Genomic DNA, 18853 nt, shown 5'->3' on the forward strand with positions numbered 1-18853 from the left:
TCCCTGACCCAGGTGTACCAGAGCAGGGGGGATAGAGAGATAGCTAGAATGATAGTAGTTTTATTTCTTTTTTGTTATTTTATTTTTGTGGTAACTTTACAGCATTTTAAAGTTATATACTCTATGTTTAAACATCTCTCCCTAAAAAAGCCTGAGCTATATAATAATCTAGATGTGACTGTATCACTCTTCTACTACAAGGTGGGAGAGAACTCCCTTTGTAAAAGCTATGAATCCAAATAAATGACTGTTTACAAAGCTGGCTCTGATGGTAATTAAAACATTACCAATTTTATTTTTGAAACAGCAACTTTTTAATAGTATATGCTCTGTCACTGCCATAGGTCTGATCTGAACAGGAGTCTAATTTGACTTGTGTTCTACCCAAGATGCTATCCACCAGGTGGCAGACTTCCATGTTGCAGGTGTGGTACCTAAAAGGTGTAAACAGTCTCCAGGGGCAAGCTTGCAACTTATAATATGGAACTGCTTTAAGAGCTTAGGGTAGAATCTCTACAGAAAGGGACAAGAGGCTCCTCAGGGAAGTTTTCTATTATTAAAGCAGGACCTTGTAAGGAAAGAGGGGAAGCTAGGAGTCCGTTTACAAAAGTTCACATACCTTAAAAAGGTGATCACAACTCAGAGATGGACACAGCAAATGCACTATCTCTCCAAATCCTTCCTTTAATATTAGATAGTGCTTCAACCCAAACACACACAGGATACATACCATAGAGAAAGGGATCTGAAGGCATCTGAGTCATGCATGGTGTGGCAGGTACAAACCTTGGCCCAATGCAAAGGAGTAGTTAAGGGCCTGGAAGAAGGATGGTACTCTTTCCCCCCTCCATTTCTCTTTCCTACTGGGCTTAAACTAAAGTCCGTGGAAGAGAAAGAGTTTTCAATCAGTAGAACTGATGAGGCCCAAGGCCTTAGAGGGTAGATTTGGTTGTACAGTATTACAAAATATATTTAGGAAAAAAACAGCCCAGGCCTCCCCGCAGCAGCCCAAGTGTTAGCTGGTCCAGTGGCCCAACCTCTACATCTAGGTGTTGGACAGGGATAGGGGAGAGGGTGATTGCTGGGCAATGGTGTCAGTTTATGAGGGAGCAGCATAAGATTTTTTCCCTGCCCTGTGAACATGTACATAAACATGTATGGCCCCCTCCCCACAGCCCTGCTCTGCCGCAAGGAAGCTGCTGAGAGTGAGTGACAGCTGGGCACAAAGTGTCTGGTGAGACCAGTTATGGGGCCTAATGCAGTGAAGTCATTCATTCATTTAGGACCTATTTTCACACAAGAGCAAGGAAAAACCAGAAACTTCTATCTCACCCTTTAGACTGACGCATTCCAACCTACATTTTTACCTGTAACAAGTGTCTCAGCTAAAAACAGCCTTAGCTTCTGCTAAGGTTTGAAGTATGGGAAACATATAATCCAGCTCTTCTCTCTCAGTCCAAGCTCTAGCTTTCGGCAAGACCGTTGCAGAAGGTTTCTAATTGAGAGGCAGAAACATCTGCGGTGAGGAAGGCAGCTATTGAAGGAATTCCAGGAGCATGAGACTGAGTTTCCAGAGCTGAGTGCTGTCAGTTTCCTTTTCTACTGATATCTTCTTCCTTCAGAGCAAACTTCCTTCTTAGAACCTCAGAGATAAGGACCGCAGGGTCTTCCTCCTTCAATAAACTCCGATTCCTAGAGATACAATAATAGCTTATATTTATTGAGTATTTACTCTGTCCTGGGCAGTGTTCCGTGTCTTTGAATACAATCTCAATCCTCAGAATCTTATGGGGTAGGTGCTATTACAATCCTCTTTTACAAATGAGGAAACTAAAGCACAGAAAGGTTATATAATTTGCCCAAAGTCACGAATCACTCAGCCAGTAAGTGGTGAATCCAGAGTCTAAAACCAAGCTAGCTGATAGCAGATCTCATTTCTTAACTAGAATGCTTTACTATTTCCTCAAATGGCTATAAGAAATATGGGCAAAGTAAAGGACCATCAACCAGTGAAGAGTCGGCCTGGAGTGATTAAGCTTCTGCTCCCACATTCTGGTGCTGTCTTTTCCTGGTAGCATATCCCCAGGTCAGTAGTGGAAGTGACCAATGACTCTTGGCTACTCTGACCTTTATTAGTTCTGGTGAAAAGGTGTGCTAAGGATTTCCTACTGCTCTGTCTCCCCATAAGGGGAGCTGTGAGATTTTTTTATAAGAGATCTAGAATTTATAGTAAAATGTCCACATCATAAGGGACCTGTGGGAACAAAAGAAACCCCAGATTGGGGTAGGTTGAAATTACCTGATACATCATAAAATACCTGATACATCATAAAAGACTGTCCTAGATACTTGGAAAATAGTTGCATGAAATTCTAGTGGACTTACATACATATTTACTGGTCATTAGGCTATATATAAGAGCCAAGATTGATTGTTAAACCTTGAAAGCAAAAACAAGAGGAACTGCTTTCAATCTGTCACATTTCTGAACCTTTGCTGACGGGGCTACTTTCCCATTCTTAGTCATCAACCCAGCTCCTTCTATTAACAAGGGAGAAAAGATCAGGACATGAGTAGAAGGAGGGGCTTGGATCTAATATGGTACAAGAAGCAAGTATAAAAGAAAGTTTAAGAGTCAATCTCTAAAACACTGACCAAAGAAAACCGCTCAGGGCAGCCCAAAAGCAGCAGCAGCAGCTGAATTTGGGAATGTGGGAAAGAACTGCCGGTCAGTTTGACCAACCTGGCTAGGGCCAGAGAGGGAGGGTAAAAGTGACTTCCCCTAAGGATCGACTACCAGGAAGAAGTGATAGGGAATCACCTAGCCTTGTCTTGTTGTCAGAGGGAAGTGGGGCCAGAGACACAAAGGGATCCTTGCACTACGTGAGGAAACTTCAACAGGAATTTCATCAGCTCAGTAGAGACCTCACCTTCCAACCCCACAAAAAGCATTTTTATCTGCATTAACAAATACAGCTGCACACCCTGGCCTCTGGCCTTTGGGGGTCTGGATGTCAAACCAATGTTTCAGTGCCCAGGAACCTGCACTTGAACAAGCGCCTCTAGTGCATCCCATGCAGGTGCTCAGACCACACTCAGAGAAACACCTCCTCCTGCGGGAGCTCTAGGGCTTCTCTGCTAGATGAGTTTGTCGACGTAGGTATTTCCCAAATTTCCTCCTGCTTCCATCAGAAACACCTTGAGCTCCACTCCTTGGGGGGGGCTCTGCTTTAGCAAGCTTAAGGTGTATTTTTTTTTCCCTAGATTGGCACCTGAGCTAACATCTGTTGCCAGTCTTCTTTTTTTTCCTTCTCCTCAAAGCCCCCCAGTACATAGGTGTATATTTTAGTTGTAGGTCCTTCTGGTTCTGTTATGTGAGATGCCACCTCAGCAGGGCTTGATGAGTGGTACTAGGTCCATGCCCAGGATCTGAACCAGCGAAACCCTGGGCCGCTGAAGCGGAGCATGCAAACTTAACCACTCGGCCATGGGGTCGGCCCCTTAAGGTGTATTTTTAACAAATCTGAGAAATCTGAAGGGCAGCCAGGTTTAAGAACGACCTATGAATCTCAAAAACCTTGTTCTCAAATCTCTGAATTTGCAAGATTGGTTTGCATAATGGATAACTATATTTTAATGCAGAAACCCCCACTTTATGAAATTCTCCTTCCACCAGAAAAGTCTACCAATTTGAGTATTATGCAACCCCACTTTGATGGGTGGGGCATGGGGACACTGTCACTACCAGCATGAGAACTGAAGTGGTAAGGCCCCACCAGGGGACAGAAGTTGGATTAGATGAGCCTTCTTGTAAAATCTCTACTAGTCTCACATTTGGTTGGGTTAGATTACGCCAACCAAATGTGAAATCTTGCTTTTTCCACAAACTGGGGCCCCAGGCCTTAGCAGGCTTTGTGAATGAAGTAACATTGCTACTACTGAGGACTTACTATCTAAGTCCTTTCTATTAGATCAATGGCCATGGGTGACTTAAACAGTAAATAGATCACTAGAGCTCATTATCAGATACTTACAGATCTTGGCTCTGTTTCATGCGGTGAAAGTCCTTCAGGATCCCCATCATATCTGCAAAGCTGCTGGCCTTGGACAGAGAGACACAGTCATCCTCCTCAGATGAGCTGCAGGTAGCTTTGTGTTCTGGTTTGCAACATTCAGGGCTGGCAGAACAAAGCAGGGGGACTGATGGAAGCTCAGGGACCTCTACCTCGTTCTCCTCAGTGATGTCACTAATGACAAAGGAAGTTGTAGAGTGGAATGAGGATCCAAAACAAGGTAAGGGAGAAGAGACATTTGAACTTCCTGGAGATAAGAAATCTGGCGTTAATGATGCCGAAGCTGAAAGAGAAAACAATAGGCATGGATGGACACTGGGGCTAGAATACAGCAGTAATATCTTCTCCTCACAAGCACTGCCTACAAACATTCATTTCCTGGGCTGATACCATGACATCCTAGGAGAGCTCAGGATTGCCATCTAACCCAGTGGAAGGTTCCTCGACTACCCTCCCCTCTCAGGATCTCAAGAAGACGCAGAAGCACTGGGTTCTTCCGGTATTCCAGGAGGGCAAAAAAACTCACCCCATAAAGGCTTTGGCTCCTAAAAGCTCTCATTTTGCAGTGGGCTGTGGAGTTTAGACTGAAGCAACAGTGACAGAACCAAGACCTGAATTTGTCCTTTTCTCTAACTGGACTAGTGCTTCTGACTCTGCTCCTTTGAATGCTATCTGTGACTGGAAGAAGCATTCTGCAGCAAAAATAGAAGGGTGACCATCCTCCTAGTTCCCCAAATTTTAATGAAGAGAATTTTCTAAGTTTCTAAGAAACACTGATTTTTCACAAACTACTTCCACTTGTCTCTTAGATGACAAAAAAGTAGGCAATAAACATAAATGGAAAATTCAAGTGCAATTCCTCTATAAAACTGCCATATGACAGAATTAAGTAGGTGAAGCTTTCAAAGAGAACACCATGATTTTCATGCGTTCTACCAACTGATTACGTTTGGAAGCTATGACTTTGAGTTAACGAGGAACAAAAGAATGAGGATGGGAGGAATATGAGGATAAGCCCTGAGTATCTGGGAGAGATCCACCTGTCGGTGTTTCATGCCGCTGGCCAAGGCAGACTCCTATTCATTTCCAGTGGTTCTGCCTTAACTGCAGACAGAAAGGCAGACGGATGGAGAGGTGGTCTCTGGTAGATAGGATAAGGAAGGGGAAGATTGGTGCTTAAAGGGGATAAGTCTCTTAGTGGTGGGAAATGCTTATTTCTCATGTTGAAAAAGAAAGCTGCTTAGGGCTCATGGAAGACTGATCTTAAAGACACTTGGAGGAGGGTGGTGGTTTTTGTGGCCAAGGGAGGAATTATGTGAAGATTTTGTTCTTAACCAAACCTGTCAGCCCAAAATGGCTGATGGAAACTATCCAAGGAATACTACAGGCTAGACAGGCCTCAGGGCAACCCCAGAACCCTGGGCCTGAGTCCACCTGAACCAGGGACCATCATTTCCTTACCCCTATCCTGTCCAAAAGCCAGGGGAAAAGGAATCACCTGTTATATTCTGGCCCTGGTTTAGGGGCTCCTACCTGCATCACCTGCCACTATTTTAGCAATCTGGCTGCGTAGGTGGCTCAGCTCATCTTGCAGCTCTGTGGTGCGGCTTAGGGCTGGCAAGGCTGGCTTCTTCAAGGCCAGTAGCCTCTCCTCGGACCCACGCAGGTTGGGCACTGAGGCATTGCGCTGCATGACAATCAGAGGGCTGGGCTTCCAGGTGTGCCTCAGGGGGCGCGTATCGCTTCTGGACCCGGGAAAGACAAGTATATCAGTCAGACACAGCTGGCCACTGCACCCCTTCTAAAATTCCTTCATCCACTCCTACAAGAGTAACACAGCCAGGTCCTGCTCCCACTCTGAGCCCACAGCTCTCATTCCTACTGCCCTCAGTCTCTTACAAGCACTCTCCTTGCTGTCTACCATCTCATCTAGGAAGAAGCTTCCCATTCTCCAGCAGACCAGCTGTTGCCTCAGTACCTGACTCGGGCATATGTCTCCTCTTCATCTGCAGCAATCCAGGCGATGTCAGCCAGAGTAGGGACTGGGGGCACATCCCTTAGACACAGGTCAGAGATGTTGGGCAGGGTCTATAGAGAAGCAAAATTCATCAACAAACATTTACTGACATGATGGTGAGATAATGAGAGACTGCAAAATACAAAGGAGGGGCACCTAATCCAGCACTGGGTGTCAGGAAGGCTGGGGGAGAAGAGGGTTCTGAAATGTTTGGAAATAGCTTGAATAAGAGGCCAGAAGCAAGAGAGTTTGTGAGAGCATAATTGAGCATGGCTGGAACAGTGGATGAGGGGGGAATGCAAGAGGTTAGAAAGTGAATTAGGAGCTTTGATTCTAAGACCAATAATGAACCACTGAAGATTTTAAGTAGGGATCCGATTTTAGGTTTTAAAAGATTACTCTGCTGCTGTGTGAAACATGGATGGGAGGTTGAAGAGACCAATTATGAGGCTGTTATATCCTCCAAGCACAACATGGTGGCCTAGAGCAGGGATGGGCCTGTTTTTATACATAAAGTTTTACTGGGAAACAGTTACACCCATTCATATTATGTATTGTCTGTGGTTGCTTTTAAGCTACAATTGCAGAAGTGAGTAGTTGTCATAGAGACTGTTATAGTCCACAGCCTACAATATTTACTATCTGGCCCTTTAAAGAAAAAGTTTGCTGACCCCTGGCTAGAGCAAAGGGGTCTTCAGTGGGACTGGCTAGAGTTACCTTTTAACAGAGATGGCCACTGTCTAAGAGTGTCTTGCCCTCTGGTTGTGAGAATACAGGTGCGAGGACATCAACAATCCGTTACATCAACAGGCAGTTTCTCCTGGCTAGCTCTTTACAACACCTTTGTAGCTAATTGGGATCTAACAGCAAACTTGATAATTTGAATATTTTAGATGTAAATAAAAAGACATGATTAATTATACAAAAGGAATTGTAGTAGAATTCCTTAAAATAGCCCCTCAAACCAAATAAACAACAACCAGGGAACAGGGAGGCTTAGTGACACTTGTTAAATGAAAAATCAGGAGAATTCAATCATATGCTGACCATGATTAGAACAAAGCAAAAAACATGCATCTAGTAAAACATGGAAAAGAACTTCAACAAAGAATTGGAAAATATAAAGAACCAACCAGAACTGAATATAATAATGGAAATGAAAAATTCACTAGAGGGAATCAACAGCAGAGACACAAAACAGCAGATGACACAAAAGAAAGGATCAGAGATCTAGATGATAGAGGAAATCACCCAAGCTGAACAGAAAAAACAATTAAAAATAATGAGGACAGTCTAAGGGCCCTCTGGGACAACATCAAGCATACTAACATCCGTATTATAGGTGTCCCAGAAAGGGAAGAGAGAGACAAAGAGGCAGAGAACCTATCTGAAGAAATAACAGCTGAAAACTCTCCTAACCTGAGGAAGGAAACAGACATCCAGGTACAGGAAGCAAAGAGCACACCAAACAAGATGATTCCAGAGAGGCCCACACTAAGACACATTATAATTAAAATGTCAAGAATTAAATAAGGAGAGAATCCTAAATCTGTGAGAGAAAGGCAACAAGTGACTTTGTAGGAAGCCCCATAAGGCTATAAGCTGACTTCTCAGCAGAAATCTTACAAGCTAGAAGGGAGTGGCATGATATATTCAAAGTGCTGAAAGGAAAAATCCTACCGCCAAGAATCCCCTACTCGGCAAGCTTATCATTCAGAATGGAAGGAAAGAAAATTTTCCAGACAAACAAAAACTACAGGAGTTTATTGCCACTAAACAGGCCTTACAAGAAATGTTAAAGGGACTTATTTAAGTAGAAAAGAGAAGACCACAAATAGGAATAAGAAAATTATCAAAGAAAAAAAAAATCACTGGTAAAGGCAAATATACAGTAAAGGTAATGAATGAGCCACCTATAGGTATGAAGCTAGTATGAAGGTCAAAAGACAAAAGTACTAAAAATATCTATCTCCATGATAAGAGCTTAAAGGGATATATACACACAAAGAGGTTAAATATGATATCAAAAACATAAAATGTGGAGAGAGGGGAGTAAAAGTGTAGGGCTTTTAGTAAGCGGTCAAACTGAAGAGACCATCAACACAGATTGCTGTTTATATAGGTTATTATATATGAACCTCATGGTAATTATAAACCAGAAACCTATAGTAAATACACAAAAAATAAAGAGAAAGGAACCCAAACATAATACTAAAGAAAGCCATCAAACCACAAGGGAAGTGAGCAAGAGAAAAAGAAAGGAACATAGAAGAACTACTAAAACAACCAAAAAAAAGTAAGATGGCATTAGGTACACACTTATCAAAAGCCATTTTAAATGTCAGTGAACTAAATGCTCCAATCAAAAGACATCATGTGGCTGAATGGATGAAAAAACAAGACCCATATATAAGCTGCATACAAGCGACACACTTTGGACCTAAAAACACCAACTGGAAGTGAAGGGATAGAAAAAGATACTCCATGCAAATAGAAATGAAAAGAAAGCTGGGGTAGCAATACTTAGACAAAATAGACTTTAAAACAAAAACTGTAACAAGAGACAAAGAAGACCACATAATGATAAAGGGAACAATCCAACAGGAGGACATAACATTTGTAAATATCTACGCACCCAATATAAGAACACCTAAATATATAAAGTAATTATTAACAGACATAACAGGAGAAATTGACAATAACACAACAATAGTAGAGGACTTTAACACTCCACTTACGTCAGTGGATGGATCATCCAAACAGAAGATCAATAAGGAAACACTGGCCTAACGTGACACGTTTGACCGGTGGACTTAGTAAATACATACAGAACATTCCATCCAAAACCTGCAGAATACACATTCTTTTCAAATACACGTGGAACATTCTCCAGGACAGATCACATATTAGACCACAAAACAAGTCTCAATAAATTTAAGAAGACTGAAATAATACCAAGCATCTTTTCTGACCACAATGGTATGAAACTAGAAAATCAAGTACAAGAAGAAAACCAGAAAAGCCACAAATATGTGGAGATTAAACAAAATGCTACTTAACAACTACTGGATCAATGAAGAAATCAAAGGAGAAATAAAACATACCTGGAGACAAATGAAAGTGAAAATATGACATACCAAAATTTATGGGACATTGGAAAAGTGGTATTAAGAGAGAAGTTTATAGCAATACAGGCCTACCTGAAGAAACAAAAAAAACCTAAATAATCTAACAGTACACCTAAAGGAACTAGAAAAAGAACAAAGCCAAAAATCAGTAGAAGGAAGGAAATAATAAAAATCAGACCAGAAATAAATCAAATAGACTTAAAAAGAAAAAGAAAAATCACTGACACAAAGAGCTGGTTCTTTGAAAGTACAAACAAAATTTGACAAACCTTTAGCTAGACTCACCAAGAAAAAAAGCGAGAAGGCTCACATAAAACCAGAAATGAAAGAGGAGAAATTACAATGGACACCACAGAAATACAAAGGATTGTAAGAGAATACTATGAAAAGTTATATGCCAACAGATTGGATAATCTAGATAAAATGGACAAATTCTTAGAATCATACAACTTTCAAAAACGAAATCACGAAGAAACAGAGGGGGCCAGCCCTGTGGCCAAGTAGTTGTGTTTGCACGCTCCGCTTCAGTGGCCCAGGGTTTCACCGGTTTGGATCTTGGGCATGGACCTAGCACTGCTCATCAAGACATGCTGAGGTGGTGTCCCACATAGTAGAACTGGAAGGACCTGCAACTAGAATATACAACTATGTACTGGGGGGCTTTGGGGAGAAGGAAAAAAAAAGATGATGATTGGCAACAGGTGTTAGCTCAGGTGCTAATCTAAAATAAATAAATAAAACCTGAAAATTACCCCTTAAAGAACAGGAATAAGACAAGGATGCCCACTTTCACCACTCTTATTTAACAGTATTGGATCATAATCCTAGCCAGAGCAATCGGGCAAGAGAAAGAAATAAAAATGATCCAAATTGGAAAGAAGTAAAACTGTCACTATTTGCAGATGACATGATTTTATATATAGAAAACCCTAAAGAATCCACCAAAACTATTAGAAATAATAAATGAATACAAGACACAAAATCAACAGAAAATGAGCTGCATTTCTATATACTAACAAGGAAATAGCAGAAAGAGAAATTAAGATTACAATCCCATTTATAATCACAACAAAAAGAATAAAATACCTAGGAATAATTTATTTTATTTTATTTTGGTGAGGAAGATTGGCCCTGAGCTAACATCTGTGCCAATCTTCCTCTATTTTCTATGTAGGACGCTGCCACAGCATGGCTTGATGAGTGGTGTGTAGGTCCACACCCGGGATCTGAATCTGCGAACCCTGGGCCACCAAAGTGGAGCACACGAACTTAACCACTACACCACCAGGCTGGCACCCAGGAATAAATTAAGGAGGTGAAAGACTTGTACACTGAAAACTATAAAATATGTTGAGAGAAATCAAAGACACAAAGAAATGGAAAGGATTCTATACTCATGGATTGGAAGAATTAGCATAGTAAAAATGTCCATATTTCCTAAAGAAATCTACAGATTCAATGCAATCCCTATCAAAGTCCCAATGACGTTTCTCATAGATATAGAAAAAAGAATTCTGAAATTTATATGGAACAACAAAAGACTCGAAAAGCCAAAGGAATCCTGAGAAAAAAGAACAAAGGTGGAGGTGTCACACTCCCTGATTTCAAATTATACTACAGAGCTATAGCAATCAAAACAGCATGGTACTGACACAAAAAGAGACACACGGGCTGGCCCCGTGGCCGAGTGGTTAAGTTCGCACGCTCCGCTGCAGGCGGCCCAGTGTTTCGTTGGTTCAAATCCTGGGCGCGGACATGGCACTGCTCATCAAACCACGCTGAGGCAGCGTCCCACATGCCACAACTAGAAGGACCCACAATGAAGAATATACAACTATGTTCCGGGGGGGCCTTGGGGAGAAAAAGGAAAAAAATTAAAAAAAAAACAGACACACAGATCAGTGGAACAGAATCAAGACCCGAGAAATAAACCCACACATCGATGGACAGCTAATTTTTGACAAGGGAGCCAAGAACATACAATGGAGAAAGGAAAGTCACTTCAATAAATGGTGCTGGGAAAACTGGACAGCCACTTAGAAAAGAATGAAAGCACACTATTATCTTACACCATAAACAAAAATTAACTCAAAATGGATTAGAGACTTGAATGTAAGACCTGAAACCATGAAACTTCTAGAAGAAAACATAGGCAGTACACTCTTTGACCAATGTCTTAGCAGCATATTTTCAAGTACCATGTCTGACCAGGCAAGGGAAACAATAGAAAAAAACAAACAAATGGGATTACATCAAACTAAAAAGCTTCTCCACAGCAAAGGAAACCATCAACAAAACAAAAAGACAACAATTGGGAGAAGATATTTGAAAATCATGTATCTGATAAGGGGTTAATATCCAAAATATATAAAGCACTCATACAACTCAACCACAAAAAAACCAAACAACCCAATTAAAAAATGGGCAAAGGATCTGAACATCTTTTCAAACAAGATATACACATGGCCAAAAGGCACATGAAAAGATGTTCAACATCACTAATTATTAGGGAAATGCAAATCAAAACTACAGTGAGATATCACCTCATGGGCATCAGAATGGCTATAATTAACAAGACAAGAAATAACAAGTGTTGGAGAGGATGTGGAGAAAAGGAAACCCCTGTACACTGCTGGTGAGAGTGCAAACTGGTGCAGCCACTATGGAAAACAGTATGGAAGTTCCTCAAAAAATTAAGAATAGAACTACCACAGGACCCAGCTACCACTTCTGGGTATTTATCCGAAGAACATAAAAACACTAATTTGAAAAGATATATGCACCCCTATATTCATGGCAGCTTTATTCACAATAGCCTAGACTTGGCAGCAACATAAGTGCCCATCAACTGATGATTGGATAAAGAAGATGTGGTATATATACACAATGGAATACTACTTGGCCATAAAAAATGATGAAATCTTGCCAGTTGTGATAACATGGATGGACCTTGAGGGTATTATGCTACGTGAAGTAAGTCAGAGAATTTCAAATACTATTATGTCTTGACTCATAAGTGGAAGATAAAAACAACAACAAACACATAGAAACAGAGATTAGTTTGGTGGTTACCAGAGGGGAATGGGGAAGGGAGGAGGGAGAAAAAATTAATAGGGTGCATGTGTAGGTTGACAGATTGTAATCAGTCTTTGGGTGGTAAACATAAAAAAAAAAGAACTACACCAAAACATTAATAGTTATTTGTGTCAAGACTACATGGATTATAGGTAATTTATTTTCCTTTCTCCTTTTTATTTTCCATAATTTAATATTTTTATATGGGTAATTTAAAAAATAAATCAGCAAGATTCCCTTAAATAATATTTAAGGTAAAGGTAATTACAACAGAAATCCACGGATAATTTCTCAAAAACTCTCCTATACATGAGTTAAGTCCAGATGTTTCTGCTACAAATTGTTTGGTAGGTGGATCAGGAGTTTATGGCTCTTGCTTTTAGACAGGGAACCTGGGTCTTACAGGACTGAAGTGATATTCCAAGGTTACAGAGACGAGGACTCCACTGACCCAGGAGCTATTGCTAAGATGGGTCATTTATGGGGGGCCTCCAGCTGCTCTCCCTCATTAGCTGGAATACTCCTCTGCTATTGGCAATTAAATGAGTTAACATATATAAAGTACTTCGCACAGTGCCTGGCACATAGTATGCATTCAGTAAATGGTAGCTAGTATTACTAACACTACTCACGCCTACTCCTGCTCTGTGGGTGCCTATGGTCTTGATCATCTCTGCCCAGCAGTATCTGGCCAAAGGAATGGAGAGGTTATAGCCACGTGTTGGGGCAACCTCCACTGAGTCTCTCACACTCCTTAGCTGTGTTCCCCTTTGTTGCTGATGCTTGAGGCAGCTAGGGCCACGTCCTGCCCCAGCCCTGTGGGCAATTCTTGATAATTAGCAGTCTGGCTCATGGGGCAGCCCCCTCACCCCATCCTACACACTTCCAACCCTATTCCTGACTCTCATACCAACTCTGACACCACTTCTGACTCCAGATCCAGCTCCTACACAGACTCTGCAGCGCAGCACCTGATATACAAGCTCAGCTTCCTCATTTCTGTATCCATCTGGGCCCCCATCTTTTCAGGCATATATTTCTATCTCCTGTGTGTAGGCAGAAAGCTTAAGTATTTCTTTTGTGTCCCAGCTCCTCAAATGCACACACGTTAAGCATCTAGCCTGGAGCTGGTGCTTAATCATTAGTTCTCAGAGGGAGGCAGCTGGGACTAATAAATGCTACTTAGCTTTCCACTGCAGGAGGAGGTTTCAGAGACATGGGCCAGGCAAGAATCTCTGCTGCAGAGTGGGCGCTAAAGGCACCCTAGACACAGAGGTAGCCCAGTAAAGGAGTGACCAGACTTGGCCAGAAAGAAGAGGATGGGGAGTAATGGCCTCAGGGAAACACTAAAAATAGGTGGCTAAGTAGCCAAGTCTTAGGGCTGGTGGAGAAAAGCAGAGTTCACCTCAGAGTCGCACACAGCACTCAGTCTCCCGCGGGGGACCTGCCAGGGTTGCAGGCAAACCCTCAGAGCAGAGACATGGCGAGTCTGGAGATGTGGCTCAGCAAGGGCCTTCGGCCCGCACTGATAAACGGTATTGCTGGAACCTGATGCAATCTGAGTCGCTTAGCAGAGGCATCAAAGATGCAAGGTTATTAATTTATGAGCAAGTTGGAAGCCTGACTGTTGTGGTCACAGGTTTGTGTACAATCAGGAACTCACAGTGACCAGGGTCCATTATAAGCACTTAATAAATATTTCTTGACAAAATGAAAAAGTGACCAGGAAAGCAACTTGCCTGGCAACACTGAGTCTGGGGTACAGAAGCAGCACCATCCTCCCCTACTCTCTGGGTCTCTACTCTCCCTGCCCTTCCAGCGCACTCACCTCAAAGGACGCCCGGGGACATGGCTTCAGGGGCAGGTTGGTCCCGATTCTTCTCACTACACTGCGAGCAGCCCCATGCGGCTTGTTTTGCCAGATTGGGATGGTCTAGAGCAGAGACAGGGACAGCCACAACCTCAGAGATGAATCCAACTACTGTCCCCGTCCTAGTCCCTTTAGCAGGGAGACTGAATTCCCCAATCCCAGGGACAGGGCACCCTGGGTAAGTCAAGTCTCAATTATGAGTGAGGGCAGGTTCCCCAGTCACCAGCCTTCACCTTGGCCAGCCACCTCAGGGTACACTTGCTGCCACCAAGGCGCAGTCAAGGTTGGGAGGGTCCAGTGAAGGGCATAGTTCGGTGTAGGGATCATCCAGGCTTCCCTCCCTTCCCTCTGCACAGAAAGGCAGAAACACGCCGACTCCTTAACGTCGCCAAGATCATAGCTGGTTCTGCCTGTGGGGAGTGGGTGCAAGGGTGGCCTCCCTCCAATTCCAGGCCTCCAGGGGAAAGGAAGAATTAACTAGAGGGTCTCCGAACTGCAGCAGACCCAGTGCTCAGCCTTCCCCACCACACCCCTGCCCTGGGAATGTCCCTTACCACATTGGCTTCCATTTCCGACATTTCAACCGGCTCCTGAACTTGAAGGACCAAGCAGCCACAGGGCAACTCTGGGGGCTCGGGGAGGTGGGAGGCGTGACTCCTTCATATCAGGCCATCTTAGGGAACACCAGACTTCTCTTCTGTGAAACAACCCCCACAATGGGGACTCAATGGCCACCACACAAGCCCCACGAAACCAGGCCCTGCAGAGCCATGACCAACACCAAGGTTTCTCTGACACTTCACAGGGGAGAAAACCAGCCCCAGAGGCTGCCCTCACTCAACAATGGTTTCTCCAAATCTAGACCCTTAAAGGTTCTGTTCCAGACTTGCTACATGAGCTTGGCCAACTGGGGGGAGCCTTCCTGGGCCCTTAGGCTTCCTGAGGCAAAACTTCCAAACATGTAAACAGAACCCTCTGGTAGTTAGAAAGCTCATGGGAAAGCCAAAGTATAGGTACCATCCAAGCCCAGCACTCATCCTTGAAGATGAGATGTAAAAGCCCAGCGCGTGCCTCTCGGCCTGGCACTCCGGGGCCCCCGCAAGGCAGAGGTAAAGCAGACAACGGGAGAATGAACGGCCAGCTCCAGCCAGTCTCAGTCTACTAGGCTCAGGGAAGAGAGCCAAAAATTATCCTGGCTCGGCCACCTACTGGCTCTCTAGCCCTAGACAAATCACTCAACCTTTCTGAATGTTGGTTTCTCCATCTGTAAAAAGAGGACAAGAAGAGCCGCCACTCTAGGTTACCTTACAGATCAATCAGTGAAATGGGATTTTAAAGTGCTTAATGAACTGTTAAAACATGATACAGATGGGTGAAGTCACTCCTGACTAGATTCTTCACAGCTGCCCTTGCATGGTGAGCAGATGTAGTCAATGAGCTCGTTCGTTCCCTCGTTCATCAAAAACCAACAATACCCACCCTGTGCCATGCCCTGTGCTGGGCACTGTAGGGGCTGTGGAAGGAGTAAGACACAGCCATGCTCTCAAGGAACTCACGGTCTAGGAGAGAGGACAGGAATACATAATTCCAGGAGAGGCTGAGTATCACTGCTTAAGAAGGGCACCCCAGGCAAGTAGCCAGTTCAGCGCCCTGGTCCCAGAGCCCCATGATGAGCTCACAGGAGGTAGGAAGGGAAGAAAAACAGCAACAGCACAGGTCCAGGGCAGGAAGGTGAGAGAGATGTAAAGAGCAGAGTGGACACGGCGTAAAGGTAAACTGGGGCTTAAGTCACGAGCGCTGGGAAGGCCCAGGTGAGAAGTGGCTGGGCAGTCAACGGGCAGGCTCCGAACAGGGGACGACGGACTGGACTGACCAGAGCAGCTCTTTCTGGAAACCTCCCTTGTAGGGTGTCTCTTTCACCTCTGGGAGGGGTCCCTTTGTGATACCTATGAGGAAAGGAAGCTGGAGAGAGGAGGGGACGCATCTGAGGTCACTCAGTGGTCATGCCAGCAAAAGCACCCTGAGTCTGGTTCAGATCCTGCCGCCTCCTGCACGGGCCCAACTTCTCAGCACAGTTCAGCCTTTCATCAGAGTCCCCGTGTGCAGGCTCTGTGCCGAACGTCAGCGCCTCCACAGGCTCCACCTAACAGCGCCCCCCTGGTTTCTCGTTGGTCACTGCAGCCATATCCTCTCCAAACTTGCCTCCAAAGACTCAGCCGGGCCTCTAACTCTCACAACAGCCTGAGGAATCTTTCTAGAACACACTGCTAGTCACACCATTCCTAGGTTTGAAACAGGATAAAACCTAGCCTCCTCAGCACAGCCTGCAGGGCCCTCCACGGTCAGGCCCAGCCTCACCAGGCGCACTCTCTCCCGGTCTGGACCAAACCCAGCACGGCCCCCCGCCCACACCGGGCCCTGCACTCTGCGCAGCCCCCACACCAGCTCAGGGCCTGCCCACACCGTTCCTCTGCTTGATCACCACCAGCACCCTCTTCACCGAGCTCCTTCCCAGTCATTCTCGGGAACTCAGCTCAAGCATCGCCTCCCCTCCCTGACAGTCACGTCCTTTACTGCCACCCCGCAGCACCCCGCACTTCCTCGGGAGTTCTCACGATGCTAACTGGGGAACTGTCATGTGCTGTTTGTCCAAGGGCAGGGACTCCCCAGGCACAGCACTGCCCGCCTGGTACATGGCAGGCGCTTAAACGACGGTTCAGTTAAGACACGAACGAACGGGAACAGCGACGCAGCCTTCAAACCCCCGCCCGGGCTGTCACTGGCTGAAGATGCCCTCGCTCGCCGGCAGCGCGGGCTAGGCTTCCCGCCGCCGCGCTCCCGCAGCCCCTCTCCAGGCCGCCGTCCCGATCGCTGACCCGGGCGCTCCTCCGGAGCGGGGCCGCTCTCATCCCCGGGCCGGCGCCCCGCGGAACTTCGCCGAGCGGACAGCCCGCGCGGGCCGGGTCGGGGCCGCGCCTCCCCTCCCCCGTACAGCCGGCCGCAGGCCAAGGTCGGCCAAGTGCTCGCCGCTGGCCCAGGCGGAGCGAGGCGGCGGCCCGGGCCGTCGAGGAGCGCGGCCGAGAGGAGAAGCCTCTAGCGGAGCGAGGCCCCCGAAGCTGGGGGACTCGGGCGAGTAACTACCCCTTGGGGACTCAGTCCCCCCTCTGCCAAACGAGGCAGACAACACCGGCTCCCGCGAGAACTAGCGCGGGAACAGGAGCCGCGGGCTTCGCACAGCGCCCAGCACTAGGCCGCGTCGACTGCCGGCCCAAAGCCGCGCTCCCGCCTGCAGGCGACCTTCTGACCTAGTCTCACCTCAGACTCCTGCCCCGGGACTCACTCACCTCACGGCCCCTCCTACCACAGCGGGCCGCCCCGCCCCAACCGCCCTCACTTCCGCTGACCTGCCCCCCGGAAGCGATCCTTTGCAGCTGCGCACCGAGCCGGGCCCCGGCGCCCTCGGAAGGGGGGTTCCGATCGGGCAGCTGTAGCGCGGCTCCTGCGGGGGCGGGGCGGCCGCACGTGCCGTTCGCGAGGGAGGGACACGCCCATCCCGCGAGGCCACGCCCCCGCCGGTCGAGCCCTTGGGAAAAGTTGTCTGCGCTTGGGGATTCCGGAGGCCTGATTGGCTGCATACCCCGCGGGTCTCCGCCTTTGCTGTTCTCCACGTCTTGTCCCGATCCAGCCTTGGAAGCCGAGGTCTCACTGTGTCACTACTCGCCCCTCAAATTGTGCGGTGTCTGCTGTCCCCACCCCTACCGCAAAGTTGAGAATCCTCACCCTGGCATTCCAGGCCTACCGGACCTAGCGCTTGCCTTGTCTCATCTCGCCCTGGTCCCCTTCGCAAGTTCCTGCTTCCCATCCAAGACCCCCTACGGTCCTCTCCAGCAACAATGGGCCTCTTTGACTCCTGTCCTCCAGCGCTTTGTAGCTTTCTTCCATTTTAGCCTTTATGTATCTCTCTCTTTCACACAAACACACACGGTATATTCAGTAAGTTGGTTAATCAGATGGGTAGATGGATGGGCAAGACCCCAGAGTAATTCCTTCCAGGCTTACTCACCTATTCCCTCTTTGCGCTCGAACTCTCTCAGTCCTGGTCTCCGTAGCATCCAGGCCTGGGTCACGTGCCCTCCTCCGACCTCAGCACGTGGCTGGGCCTGGCTCCCGGGCTGCAGTTCTTTGCTCTCAAAGCCTGCAAGTCCTATCTGCCAGGGACAGGACAGCTTCCCGGGTGGACAACCTGTGCGGTCACACAGGGTCTCATGATTAGAAGAACTCCGTGCTTGTTTTAATACTCTGCTGTTGCCCTCTAAAAATATATATATACACACCTATATGTGTATATATATGTGTATTTTAACAAGGGGCCCAGCATTTACATTTTGCACTGGATTCTGCAAATTATCTACCTGGTCCTGGCCAGAGACCTCAGAGCTTGTCCACCCTGCTCTCCACCATATTTCATATGATGATGGTTGACTTCCAGATCCAACCCTCTTTCCAGGATGGCAAATTGTTGCTTTAGTCACTGATTCCTCCCCCTGGGCAATGGCAGGTCTTACAAATCCACTCCAGCTGTCTTTCCTGGGTGTGGTAGATGCTGTCTTGGTGCCCTACCCAGATCCCCTTTACTCAGCTGGTGAATCCACCCTCCAGCTGCTGTGTTGGCTGCTCATAGCTGCCCCCT

General features: G+C 46.1%; 2 protein-coding genes across 13 annotated transcripts in view; one reads left to right on the forward strand and one right to left on the reverse strand.

Annotated features, from left to right (window-relative positions):
- Positions 1 to 1525, forward strand: part of AUNIP (aurora kinase A and ninein interacting protein) — a 30688-nt gene extending 29163 nt beyond the window's left edge. The window contains 2 exon segments of the mRNA XM_014855020.3: positions 1456 to 1467; positions 1470 to 1525. Coding sequence (XP_014710506.1) covers positions 1456 to 1467; positions 1470 to 1525 — 68 coding nt within the window.
- On the reverse strand, positions 59 to 18631 carry MTFR1L (mitochondrial fission regulator 1 like). Of its 12 annotated transcripts, XM_070510657.1 has the most exons (8): positions 15843 to 16127; positions 15643 to 15722; positions 14718 to 14860; positions 14122 to 14226; positions 6052 to 6161; positions 5607 to 5818; positions 4035 to 4356; positions 59 to 1692 (listed from the first exon to the last, which is right to left on the reverse strand). In XM_070510657.1, exons 3-8 carry the CDS (start codon positions 14739 to 14741, stop codon positions 1587 to 1589), a joined length of 879 nt encoding a protein of 292 aa, XP_070366758.1. In that variant the 5' UTR covers positions 14742 to 14860; positions 15643 to 15722; positions 15843 to 16127; the 3' UTR covers positions 59 to 1586. The 12 variants fall into 12 exon arrangements, with proteins under 12 accessions (XP_070366758.1, XP_070366757.1, XP_070366762.1 ...); XM_070510656.1 differs by lacking the exons at positions 15643 to 15722; positions 15843 to 16127 and adding an exon at positions 18227 to 18631; XM_070510661.1 differs by lacking the exons at positions 15643 to 15722; positions 15843 to 16127 and adding an exon at positions 18227 to 18316 and having other exon boundaries at positions 4035 to 4320.
- Positions 18632 to 18853: the final 222 nt, after the last annotated feature.

This window comes from Equus asinus, chromosome 5 (assembly GCF_041296235.1).
Source record: "Equus asinus isolate D_3611 breed Donkey chromosome 5, EquAss-T2T_v2, whole genome shotgun sequence".
Taxonomy (NCBI): Eukaryota; Metazoa; Chordata; class Mammalia; order Perissodactyla; family Equidae; genus Equus; species Equus asinus.

Coding starts and splice junctions, on each gene's coding strand:
- MTFR1L (XM_070510656.1), bottom strand. CDS start 14,741: ATGTCGGAAATGGAAGCCAATGTG. Junction 6,162..14,121: donor GTCCCCGGGCGTCCTTTGAG/GTGAGTGCGCTG, acceptor GCTTCTCTATAG/ACCCTGCCCAACATCTCTGA. Junction 4,357..5,606: donor AATAGTGGCAGGTGATGCAG/GTAGGAGCCCCT, acceptor TTTCTCTTTCAG/CTTCGGCATCATTAACGCCA.